General features: G+C 37.2%; 1 protein-coding gene across 1 annotated transcript; it reads right to left on the minus strand.

Annotated features, from left to right (window-relative positions):
- Positions 1 to 8,568: 8,568 nt before the first annotated feature.
- LOC106835204 (olfactory receptor 4F6-like) lies at positions 8,569 to 9,507 on the minus strand. The gene has a single exon (XM_014847377.3). The coding sequence runs from the start codon at positions 9,505 to 9,507 to the stop codon at positions 8,569 to 8,571; it is 939 nt and encodes a 312-aa protein (XP_014702863.2).
- Positions 9,508 to 13,740: the final 4,233 nt, after the last annotated feature.

Raw genomic sequence — 13,740 nt, forward strand, 5'->3', positions numbered from 1 at the left:
TATTTGAGCCATGTAATAATTTCACATACACAGCATACAGTTTTCAAAGTCCATGTTCTGTTATTCGTATTGCTCAATTAAATTTTCAAATTTTCTTTCTTTCAACTTTCAGAATTTCTCTCATTCAATTCTTCAATTCACAAAACCCAATTCTAAACATCTCAGCTCAGGTACTTCCTCATTTGTGAAATCTTCCAAACCTGCCCAAGTCTCTATACTCCCTCTGCACTGTTAGCATTTATCTTACTCTGCATCTGATCACTATATAAATTTACATATTTTCAATTAAAATGTAACTTCTTCAGTTTAAGAATCATGTCCAGTTCATATGAGTAGCTTCCCCTCCATCACAATCACCAATAGTAACTAATACAACCAGTTATTTAATGAGTGCTTCACACTTGTTGAATGAAGGATGAAATTAATGAGATCGAAGAATGACCCTGGAGTCAAGAGAGTATATCATAACTCAGTAAAGTTCAAACTAATAGAACGTTTGTGTTGCCAACTAGGAGTTATCAGAGGACCCCAAGACTCATTCCCACAGTGGTTTAACTACACAAAGTACAATTTGCACAGGAAAATTCTGTCCTAAAAAATGTGGAGTATCAATTATTAAAATAATCAATAAAAGGCCTTTGATATATTTCAAAATGAAAAAAAATTTATTTCATAAATGATGCTCACTTTTCCCCCAAAATTTCAATTCCTAACATAAAATATGTGATGAGCTGAGACAAATAATGTCCTCCTCTAGTACGTATATGTACATATATATATATAAATATACACCCACACATTCATTGGATCTCCAAAGATAAGAACTCTGCCACATAAAAGCAGTTTCTTTTCTTTTTCAAAATACATTTGGAATGGTTAAAAGAGTGACAGAAATAAAATGCTGGGTAAAAAGAGCCAGACAGTGTCTGTGTCTGTAACTGAGAAAGACTGATGATTGAGTTATAAAGTCCAGAAAAAGAACAAAAAGACAGTAGAGAGATCCCAGCATGGGGAAGTAAAGACAAAACTGCAATTCCTCAGGGATAAAAAGTTGCCAGAGATAAGCCAGGGGTCCACTGTCTCATGGGGGGTTCCTGATTTAGCACAACATCCATGCTTTACCAGTGAAATAATTTATATAGAAAGAGATTTAAGAAAGTGAGCTGCTCTTTATCGCAAAGGTAACTGGTGGGAGAGTTTACACTAGGACCAAGAACCAACCCCTGGCTCCCACTGAAAGTTCTTTGCATTAAATAGACTTTGTATTAGTTCCCTATTTTCAGCTGTAACAAATTAGAAACTTAGTGGCTTGAAAAAACTCAAATATGTTATCTCACGGCTCTGGAGAAGAGAAAGCTGAAATGTGTCTTCTGAGCTAAAATCAAAGCATCAGCAGAGCTGCATTCCTTCTGGAGGATCTAGGAGAGAATCTGTTTCCTTGCCTTTCCGAGGTTGTCTGGATTCTTTGGTTCATGACTCCTTCTTCCCTTTTCAAAGTACATCAGTCCAAATTCTGCCCGTGTCATCACATCTCTCTGACTCTGACCTTCCTGCCTTCCTCTTTTAAGGACCTCTGTGATTACATTGGGCTCACCCAGATAATCCAGGATAATTTTCTCATCTCAAAATTCTTAATCACATCTGCAAAGTCCCTTTTGCCATGTAAGGTAACATATTCACAGGTCCAGAGATTAAGACATGGACATCTTTGAGGGCCATTATTCTGTGTACCACAACTTTCTTACATGAGAAAAAATATTTTGGGAGAAAAAGGAAAATCTTAAAACTAAGCAATGAATCTGACAGAGGGCATTTCAGATAGCCTGTTAGGAAGACAGAAGAGATATTGAAGGAGGAAGGATAGATAGTGCATCCTGACTTGTCCCCTGAAACTACATGACTTCTGACTCCAGCTATATTGAAGAACAGGTCTGAACAACTAATGTCCACTGATGATAGGGAACCTATGATAATCAGCCACCCAATATGTTCTTGGACAAGTAGGTATACAATTGACTCCTGAGTGGTTCTCTGAATGTTTTTTGTTCATTAATACAATAAATATTGTTGAGTGCCCAGAATCCCAGGCACCATTCCAGGCATTGGGATACAGCAGTCACAAGAATTCCTGCCTTTATGGAGTTGATATTGATAATGGAAAATGCAATTTTTGTCTGTTACATGCAGATCTTCCTTCTCCAGAAAAGATAAGAACACTTGAAAAAATGCTATAGTCATCAAATCCCTGGGGAGTGTCAAACACTGTGCCTGCTTCTAGCTGAGTTTCCACCTTCAGGAAGTCTCTTCCCGCTATTCTGACTTCTTCCTTTATCTGAAGTTTTACATCTATAATTTTTATCACACTAATTTTTTTCAGTGGTTTTCTAATAAATATGCATGGGTTTTTTCCTTCTCAAATATATTATCTGACACTTGGGGAAGGCTTCATATATGACTGTAAAGCAGCTCAAAAATGATGCTTGGAGGATTTCTTGGTTTAGTCACTCATTCATTCAACAAATATTTATGCAGCCTCTATAAAGTGCCTTGTACCCTGCTAAGCCTTAGTTCTGCAGTTTACAAAGTTTGAAATTCATTTTCCTCCTTGATTTCCTGCTTTTTATTAATATAATATTCCAAAGGTTCTTCTTTACACAAAGAAAATTTCTCATCCTTTCTCTTAAGCCAATGTCCACTTAAATCTTACTCTGAATATAAATAAGTTGTCAGCAACTCTTTCAGATGAATGTTTAATGTCCGTCAATTTAGTAAAAGCAAATATGATAACTCATCTGTACTCTCTAGTTTTAATCATGTCAATTACTTCAGCCTTTTCTCATAGCTCCATTTTCTATCCCTTTATCTTTGTCACTCTGTCTAACTACCCCCATTTCACCACTAAACATCTCACTGTTGTGACATAGAAAAAAATTCTAATAAATAATAAATGCTTAAAAAAACATAAACAAAAATAGGAGGGGTGATTGTTAGTTTTCAAACATTATGTATTTAGTTTCTTACATTTTTTCTTCATTCTTCCATCACCTAATTTTAACTGACATTATGTTATTTTCGTTTATGGTGAGTTCGATCCCTAGAAATTTTTCTTTGAAGTAAGTTTTCAATCATCCTTTCTCCATCTTTATTCTATGTAATTAAAGGTTTATTTTTTAAAACTTCACTTATCACTAGTACCTAATGTACTTTCTCCTCTTTATATCTTAGTTCTCTAAACATGGAAGTAAAGCTGACAGCAAGCTTGTTATGAGGACAGTACATATATTTGTCTTTACTTTTAGTGCTAATAAATTTCCCCAAAAATCCCTAGGTACAGTTGACAACTCAATCTGCTTCCTAGTCTTGACCGCAGTGTGGACTCCAGACTCTGCAAAGTATCTACAGTTGCACCTTTGGCTCTCCAAGTCATTTCCACGTTCTAGTTAAAAATTAAGGTTAATGCTTGTTCTCCATATCCACAACCACTCATGTTTATTCTCCTGTGTGCTTGTGATCTCACCACGACAACCTGTTTCCTCCTGCCTCCAGGATGAAGCCTAATTGATATATACAAAAAGCAAATCATTATGTGTGTTTTCCTTGTCGCTAAGGTTTATCTAGTTTAATATCTTCCTCCTGTTGTCAGCTTACCCCAGCCTTCCCTTGTAGCTATTCACAGCTAAGCATACAGAGGTATATATGTCTATAAAGAGAAAAAGTAGCTAATTAATTACCCTGGAGGATAGTGACCAAATAAATGCTATAGTGATGTAGGACTGTAAAACTAAAGTGAATTGGTCAAGCAAATTGTCTTCTAAAAATATATTCATTATGATCGAAGCAACAAGGAGAAAATGTTGATAACGAGTACAGGATGGAGGAATGACACTGGAATCTTTAAGAACAACCCTATTTGTCATTTTCTTTGCCAAGTTAAACTGTATCATGATGAATGAAAGCATGCCTGGGTAATTTTTCTTCTCCCCAAAACCCCCCAGAACGTGGTTGTATATTCTAGTTGTGGACCCTTCCAGTTTTGCCATGTGGGACGCCACCTCATCATGGCTTCATGAATGGTGCTAGGTCCCCGCCCAGGATCTGAACTGGTGAAACCCTGGGCTGCTGAAGCGGAGCAAGTGAACTTAACCACTGGGCCCTGGGGCTGGCCCCATCCTGGATAATTTGATATTCGCTTTCTAAGAGATTCATATCAATTTTATGGAAGAGACTTATAAACATCAGTTTTCACTACACATAAATAAACTAAGCAGGTGAAAGAATAAGCTACAGGGGCTGGCCCCGTGGCCGAGTGGTTAAGTTCGCGCGCTCCGCTGCAGGTGGCCCAGTGTTTCGTTGGTTCGAATCCTGGGCGCGGACATGGCACTGCCCATCAGACCACGCTGAGGCAGCGTCCCACATGCCACAACTAGAAGGACCCACAACGAAATATACAACTATGTACCCGGGGGCTTTGGGGAGAAAAAGGAGAAAAATAAAAAAAAAAAAATAAAAAAAAAAAAGAAAGAATAAGCTACAAAAACTTAATTTAAAAAATAGCTTATAATGTGCCTTTTATAAATAATAAATCTACCACATTGTATTAAGTACTTTGAAGATACAGACTTTGTTTGACTTATATTTATTTCTTCCAAAACAACTTGGATAGTTTCTTGCAATCAAGGGGGCCTAATATTTATTTGTCGAACTTAACAAAAGAATCCATTGAAATAATTCCATTGTCCCTTACTGTGCCTATCATTTGGAGGTAGAAATAATATGAATAAGGAGGTTCACTTCAAAATATTGAGAGGAAGTAACAGGTTTTGTTTGCCTCTGTCATTCTTAGCCTCAGGTGCAGAAGACTGAGGTGACCATATTCCTCAGTCCATGGTACATTATCTGTATTGGTTTACAGAGGGCCTCTCTCTTATTTACTGGTTTATTTCCTTTAATCTCCAGTCTCCATTTCCAGTTTCTTTCCCTCAGAGACAATCATTCTAGTGTTTTTAAAATGTATCCTGGTGTTGTATGTTTTAACATAAAACATGTATATTATTTTGTGTGCATATACATATAAAATATTATTAACATACCATTTCTATTCTTTTTTTTTTCAATTATCCCATGTTGCTACCTGTACATCTAGTCTATTATTTCCATGTGCTTTGTAGTAATCCATAGTGGGTATGCACTACTTTTTTCCTGTCTGATCACCTAAGGGCTGACACTCAGATTTTCTCCAGGTTTTTCAGGGCCACTGCATATGACTGTACAAGTATTGGATTACTCTTCAACTTCGACTCCCTATCCCAATAATGTGAATATTCAGCTGGAACACACACAGCATGTGATAAAACTGGTTGTTCAAATTCTAAACTATGTGCACACTGGTTAGAATATAGCCACTGTCACAAGTCCCTTGAGGTTCCACTTGACACCCAAGTTCTTTCTCCAGAATTCTTTATGAATCAGCTACTAAAAGTTAATGCCTGTGAAAGCGGGGGTCTGCAGGACCCTGCTCCAACTCTGTGGCAAGCATCTGCTCTGATGGATCAGTGCTTAAACCATAGTTATTTCACATTTGGAATCTTTCCCTGTGCTAAAATCAGCACTAGAACGAACACCATAATACTTGTCTCCCTAAAGTTGAGGCATGCCCATGATCATGTCTCTTGATGCCTTAAGAAGTAGTGACTTTTGAACTAGAAATCACTATTTTATTAATCACTCTTTACGGCATAGAAAAAATAATACCAATAAAGCAAATGGCTGATCTAAATAGGGAGTAAGCTCCAGCCCTAGAAAAATATCCGGGAGGAAAAAGACAATTTTCCTCTGCACTGCCCTGAACCCCAGCTGAGGGTCATTAATTCACCTGTGTTGCTGTGGTCACAGTTATGCATCAAAGATTCATGGCAAAATATTTAAATGCTCACTCAAGTAGAATTAGACTAGAGAGTTTAGATAAAATGTTGGGGCACCAGGAACTGGCTAAGGCAATTACACTACAAAAAACATTCCAATGAGAAATTCTGAGGAAAACAGATGATGGACAGAGGTTTGAGATACAAACATCCATTCTAAAGGCATAATATCTGGAAACTCAAAAAGAGAGCGATCAAGAATTCTGTATGGATAGAAGCAAAAAGAAACTGAATCAAAGAAGGAATAAGGGAAGAGGAACATAAGCAATTGTGTACACAGCTTGCCTTTATAGTCCAGCCAAGGTGGGATGGGGTTGAAATTAACTCCTGCTTAGACTCCCAAGAAATATATGTTACATACGCAAAAATCATAACAAACCATCGTCAAGCCCATAGATAGCTTGGGGTAAGGGATTGAGTACTCAAGTAGGAAGAAAGAATGCAAATGGCAGAAGTAACATCTAATAAGTCCCGTCTCTTTTGTTAGGATCAGATAATAAAACAACTGACCAAATTTAACATCATTTACAATGACATGTGAATATTATGTACTCCTGATAAGTGGAACAAAAAAATAGCCGCTTCACCTCTGTGGTATTCATTACAAAAACCCAGAATGCCAGTCTAATTATGAGGAAAAACTCAACAAAGCCAAATCGAGAGACATTTTACAAAATGCCTGACCAATACTCCTCATAGCCATCACCGCCATGACAAACAAGGTAAGACGGGGAAACTCACAAACCAGAGGAGACTAAGGAGACAAAATAAATAGTGTAATGTGGTATCCTGGATCCACTCTGAAACAGAAAAAGAACAGAATGGAAAAACTGGTGAAATCTGATTAAAGTCTAGTGTTTAGTTAATAATTACATACCAGTGTCGATTTCTCAGTTTTGGAAACATAAGATGATAACATTAGAGGAAACTGAAACTAAAACTGGGTGAGGGGTGTATAGGAACTCTCTGGACTATCTTTGCAACTTCTCTGTAAATCTAAAATTATTCCAAAATAAAAGCTTCAATAAAAAAATAAGATGATAAAAACAAATTTAAACTAGGATTGAATAGATTTATTAAGTGAAAGTCACTTACAAATATTTGTTGAAACTCTATTTGACAAATGGACATTCAAGGTACAAAAGGCGTAATATAATGATGCACGTCACTGAAAAATTAACAGTCCAAGGGAGACATGACACTCAGCAACTGAGGGAATAAGATCTAAAATGACAGAAGACAGCAAATGACTAAGTCTGTTAACCTAGATTTGGATCTTCCATATATTTGTTTTATGATCTTGAGCTAAGTAGTTAATTTTCCAGTAGCTGAGTGTTTCTAAAATAGAGAAACTCTGTGAGATGATTTATAATTTAACATTCAAAAACTGGATGATCTTAATTAAATTTTAATAATTTTCTAAGCAACTACATGTGCTGTATAAGCTGTATAACACATATGCTGTATAAGCTTTGCAAGTACATGTCCTATATTGTCTTTCAGCTCTAAAGTACCTGTCTACGACGCTGTGTGATGCAGGAACTGGGGCTCTGCAACTACATTTCTTTTTTGCCAGCTCTACCGTTACAGGGCACTAGAGGGAGATTGCAAGTCTGGAGGAGGAAAAAGGGACTTGCTCATTCCTGTTTGCTACCTGTAGGCTTTCTCTCTGCTCACTGAGCCTGTGAGCATTACACAGCCAGGCTCTTCACCTCAGCAACCTTGGTTTCTTTTCAAAGCAGGAGCTGAATCCAGTTACCATTTTTCCAGCACTGGAGGAACTCCTCTCATCACACTCTCCTCAGGAACACCTGTGTTACCCAGCGGCACCTCTTCCTCAGGGGTTGTGTCCCCGCCCCACAGGCCCTCCTCTAAGCTCAGAGACTCTAGCACCAGCCAAGCAGCATTCCCTCCTCAAATATTTGAGATTCAAGTCCACAGGTCCTTCCCTCAAGCTTTGAAAAATTTTTTTGTTTAAAGTTGTAGTAAGTCTAACTTCTTTCTTTATTTTCCATCCCTAAGGGTGAAAGCTGCTTCCTAAAATGCTATGTCTGTGACATCTTAGAGTTTGTTCTTTTTTTAAATAACTAGTTAACAACTTTATATTTAGTTAATGATTCTTTATATCAAATTTTCTCTGTTCAGAAAAACTGGTATGGTTTCTGTCTCCTTACTGGCCCCTGAAAAAGCCAGATTAGGAATAAAACAATGAGGGAAGCTAACAGATAATGAGCTGAAAAGATAGAAAACGAATCAGCTGTATGGTAAGACAAATCAGATGAAATAAAATTTAACACTATTTTTAAAGTAAGATAGTTTATTCAACATAGGAAAAATAGAAAATAGATAATAAGGCACATATTGATATTCAAAAGGGGTTGTTTAACATTTATACCAGTTCTATTTGGCACTATCTTGGTGTAAGACCACTGGTGAGATAAGAAAGCCACGACCTTTAGTCTTTAAGTCTCTTCTATAAGCAGAGTCCAGAGATTGATATCACAATTCAATTAGAGGAGGGAAAAAAAATAGGATACAACAAATATTAGTATATAGTGACATTCTGGTTAAATTTAACTACCTTATTCAGTACATATCCATCTGAAATTCTGGTATACTTTTTCTTTTTTATACATCCTCTGTATATCTAAGAGATTTTACTGTAATTGATGACCTGAGTGCATAGTCTTCTCATTGCCACTTTCATCTCTTTATTCCTAAAAGTGTAGATGACTGGATTTAGAAAAGGAGTGATAACTGAATTAAAGATGGCGAGGAATTTATCCAAATGTGATGTGGGAAATGGCCACACATAGAAAAAGATTAATGGCCCAAAGAACAAAACAACCACAGTGACATGAGCTGACAGAGTGGAGAGGGCTTTGGATATACCACCTGAAGATTTTTTCTGAACAGTCACCAAAATAAAGATATAAGAGATGATCAGAATTAAAAAGGAGGCCACAGAAATCAAGCCACTATTGGCAGTAACCATGAATTCCAGTGTGTATGTTTCTGTGCAAGCAAGTTTCACAAATCGAGGAAGGTCACAAACAAAGCTGTCTAGTTCATTAGGACCACAGAAAGGCAAGTCTACAACAAAAACCAATTGAGTCACTGAATGAATAAGGCCAATAACCCAGGAAATGACTAAAAATATAATGCACCTTCGTGGGCTCATGATGGTCAGGTAGTGAAGAGGCTTACATATGGCAATGTATCTGTCAAAGGCCATGGTGATGAGCAGCACCATCTCAGTGCCCCCAGTTGTGTGGGTAAAGAACATCTGAACTATACAGCCCCAAAAAGAGATGGTTTTGCGCTTCCTTAAAAGATCATAAATCATCTTGGGAGCCGTGGAAGAGCAAAATATCAAATCCATGATGGAAAGGTTGGCCAGCAGGAAGTACATGGGGGTCTGTAAATGAGGGTCGGAGGTCACAGTTAGCACAATGAGGAGGTTTCCCATCAGGCTTGCCACATAGAACACAGAGGAAAAGAGGAAGAGGAAGAGCTGGATCTCCCAGGAGTTGGAGAGTCCCACGAACACAAACTCAGACACAACAGAGAGATTGGCTTCATCCATTACCTCTGCCAGCAGTGACTCTCATGCCACCTGAAAGAACAGAGTAAGGAGAAGCTGATGTAAAAGAAATGGCACCAATCTTAATCTTGGGAAGTTCAACAGTTGTCAGAAAACTAGGCAAAGGCCGATGTATGCTTTTGGAGACCATTTTAATCACAAAGCAATATACATATATTCCTCTGTCGTATATTTCATTGCCAAAATACGTTACATAGAATAAGGATCCTTTTACTTGTTCGAATGGGTAGTTCTGTTGTATTTTTAACTGTCATTGTTTCATAGTCATATCTCATATATGACTATAAAGTAAAAGGATTTTATAAGTAACTATGTGAAATAATTAATTGAGTAGATTTCCAAATTTGGACATCTCTCAGTATATCGATACCATAGCTATGATCACATTGGCAAATTCTTTCAAAATCCTTTTGAGCATTTTTTAAGACCTGAGATGTAAATTTCTCTTCCCTGTAAATTAGGAAGACAAAATGAGTTATTTAGAAGAGTGAGGGAAAGGTAGGCATAGAGGATGTCAGAATAAGGCACTCACCATCCCAGAAGGGGAGGATAAGTGAGAGAGAAAGTGACCCAATTATGTGTTCTGTGGAGGAGATTCTGACTAGGGGTTCAGAGAGGAAAGAATGTGGAACCAGAATGACAATGATGAGTGATAAATCCCAAGCAGAAGTGAAAGAGTAAGAGTGAAAATATCAGAGGCTTTACACATGGCTCTGTTTACTTACATATAAAAATACCTAGCCTCATTCACAATTAAATAAATGCATACTAAAATAACAAGACACTAGTTTTGTCTTATGAGGTTGGCAGAGACGTACACATTTGACAAAATTCAGGGCTTGAGGGGAAAGATGGAAACAGGTAGTCTCTTAACTGGTGGTGGGAGAGTAAGCTGGTAAAACATTTATCAACTTGGCAATACTTTCCAATTTTATTTGCTCATACACTTTGATTCATCTATTCTACTTCTAGAAAAAATCTCTGGATATATGTATGTGTGCATATGAACAAAGCAGACAAAGAAAAGATACAGAGATGTTTAGTGAAGCATTGTTGCCTCTAAGAGCAAAAATATGAAGAAATCTTAAATGTGTAGAAATAGGAGACTAGTTAAACAATTTCTCTTAGATCCTTCCCATGGAATACTATGAAGCCATATAAAATGCTAAGGTAGACCTAAATATACATACACAGGGTAGATAGTAAGAAGGGGGAGGGAGCACTTTGCATTCATCTTATCCCATCAGGCTTTTAAAAAATTATATAAATAAATTACATATGTAAAATGACATAATGAAACAATAACTGGATAGAAAATGCCTGGGTGGATACACACCAAAAACCTGTTAACAATAATTGTCTCTAAGAAGTGGACTTGATAAAATGATGCAGGAGAAGGGATCTTTCACTTTTCACTTTGTGCTCTTACCTACTATCTTAAATTTTTGCAGTAAACATATATTTATTTCACTTTTACAAGAAGGTCATTGTATGTGAATATGGAAAATTTACACAATTTTTATCCTCAGAGATTTAAAGCTTCCAAAGATAGAATCATAACGTGTTGTGTTTCAAAATTAAAACAAGGATCAAAGCTACTCCTAAGATATTCAGAATTAACTGTGTTACTCCACTCCTCCCCAGACCCCGCAGCCTAAGCTGAACTACTTCCTCTTCCCTGGAGGCATACTCAAGCAGTAGCTACCCTCCCTCAGACACACACTCAAATATCCCAGCTCACGGTTTGGCTTCCCTCCACATTCTTCACTCGGCCTGCAATGCCCTTGTCTTCATTACGTTTCTCTGATTCTTCCCATTCTCCAACAGCCCACTATGCAAAGCTCCCTCCATGACATCCTCTTTATACTTTTACTTTTACATGCGTTAGGTAAAGATACATTTTTCCTAAATTGTAGTAACAAAACCCAAAACACTAATAATAATAGTGTTATATTAGTGGTCTAACAAAGACCAGTATTTTAATTTTCTATCACTTAAAGTCATTTAAATATGATTTTAAAATGTCTTTTTTATACATTTTCTTGATAATGATATAAATGATATTCATATTCATAAAAGTAACTTAGCTTGGAATCAGTTTGGTTCTTTTCACAGGGATTATCATCAGTAACCTCCCCAATGATGCAATATATCAAGCAAATAATTGAATTCTAAATTACTCACCTGAAACCTGAAAGTTATTCTACCAATTCTTCCAATTCCCAATCATGTCCAAACACTTTTTAATTTTTACATAAGACTTTATTTATCTTACAAAAAATGGATCATATTTTTAAATATCAAATTAGCAAAGATTAAAATTTAGATAATTCCTAGTATTGGTAATAAGTTGGAGAAGAGGGTTATACATTCATTGGTGGCACTGCTTCCTAGCAGTCTTCCATCCTCTGTCTACACTGAAAACTTGAGGTCTCTAGGTGCCGTACTTTGTATCTGTCTCTACCAAATATCTTCTCTTTTAAACAGGGCAGAATAATAGTTTAAATCTGATCTTCCCAGTGAAGACAGGGAGAAGCTGTCCGCTTAACTCACTTCTGCAAAAGGAAAGCAGCTCATCAATAGCGATCAGCAACTAAAGCCCAGTGTGCCTTTGTAGTGTCCTGAATCCTATGATTTTCTTTCACACAGAGCACTCACTTCTGCTCACACTCTCCACTAAAATAGAAGAAATCAGAGGTTCCTTAGAGATCATCTAGTGACCAGTTGACTCTCTTCCCTGCTCAGGTCTGTTGATCCTTGTGCTGGCTACACAATAGGAAACAAAGTATAAATACTATGGACTTACCACCAATTCAAGCAAGGCTGACACCTCCGAAGTATTTTTTAAAGTAGATCATTATTTGGAGTCACTCAGATAAAGATTTGTAATCCTCTCTTTCCTAACCTTAATCTCAAATTACTAACAAGGTTTAGTTTAAATTAGAATTACTGGAAATAATAAAATTGGCAAAAAATCTCAATCGGATCATCCTAGAGGTTTCTCCACTAGTTGACTCTTCTTGAGATGGGTAGAAGGAGCCCATGACACTATTCAGAATTACAAAAAGATGTACAAGAATGGGCACTGGAGCTACTTGTGCCCAAAATGGTGGTTGCTGCTATCAATGAAGCAAGCCTTGTAGAAGGTTGTTTTGCCAGGACTTGAACGAAAATTTGCTACTGACCGTAAAATCCTCTTCTTTTGGAGTTAAGGAGATCAAGGTACAGAGAGGATAAACAGCTTTGCTGAAGCTAAGGAACAGGTTGCTAGCAAATTTAGAATTAATATATTTGACCCTTGGCTTCCAGGAAATCTAGGTTATTTCCACTACACCACATTTTTGTTACTGTGGTGGTCTAACATTTGCCTCTGGTCTGTGGCCCAGGAAATCGTAAGATATCAAAGCTGCTTTCTTCAGCACTGCCCAAAATTCCTTATGTTTTACTCCCATTGGACTCAGATCTTCTGCTCCTACTTTATTCTTTGCCTGGAGTTCAATGCTCAAGCCATCTGTGCAAAAGTCACCAGAATAACTTCTCCAATATGGAACATGAAGTCATGATTTGACTTCACTCATCTTACTGTCTTCTGTATTTTGGTTGTGATTTTATCTGTTGCAATCTCCCTGTTGGATAACAGAATTGAGTCATTTTTTCTGGTTAATTAGATTCCACACCCCCCTCCCCCCCCAGCCCCGTGTAAGTCTTCACTTGAAGTTCTGATCTGCATCAAAGACCATTTCCATTCATTTAACCTACCTGGACCAGCATCCAAATGATCGTGAGTTAGAGAACCACAGAATACAGAGCTCTGTCATTGAAATGTTATCAATGCCTGGGAAAAAAGTGCCATACATAACACCTCCATAGCAGGAAAAGAAGCTAATTAGCAGCACTAAAAAGCTACTTAAATGCTGCTGTAGAGACCTGAGATTGCCATCCTGAGTGCGTTTAGCCAAGGGAATTGTTTCCTAGGACCACAGAAATCAGGTCACAACAACAAAAGGAAAATGCTCTTAATGGGTCACTAGAGGGCAAGGAGGAAGGGAGACTATGGATTTTTTTGAAAATTACAGATTTTTATGTTATTACCTGCTTGTTTTTCTTATTTGTGAAGGAAGAAACTCCATAAGAATAAAAGTATATACCTTCAAACAAGTGAAAATAATGCTTATTGTCTCCATAGGAAGGAAGAGAGGGAGAGAAAGAGGAAGA

This window comes from Equus asinus, chromosome 2 (assembly GCF_041296235.1).
Source record: "Equus asinus isolate D_3611 breed Donkey chromosome 2, EquAss-T2T_v2, whole genome shotgun sequence".
NCBI classification, from domain to species: domain Eukaryota; kingdom Metazoa; phylum Chordata; class Mammalia; order Perissodactyla; family Equidae; genus Equus; species Equus asinus.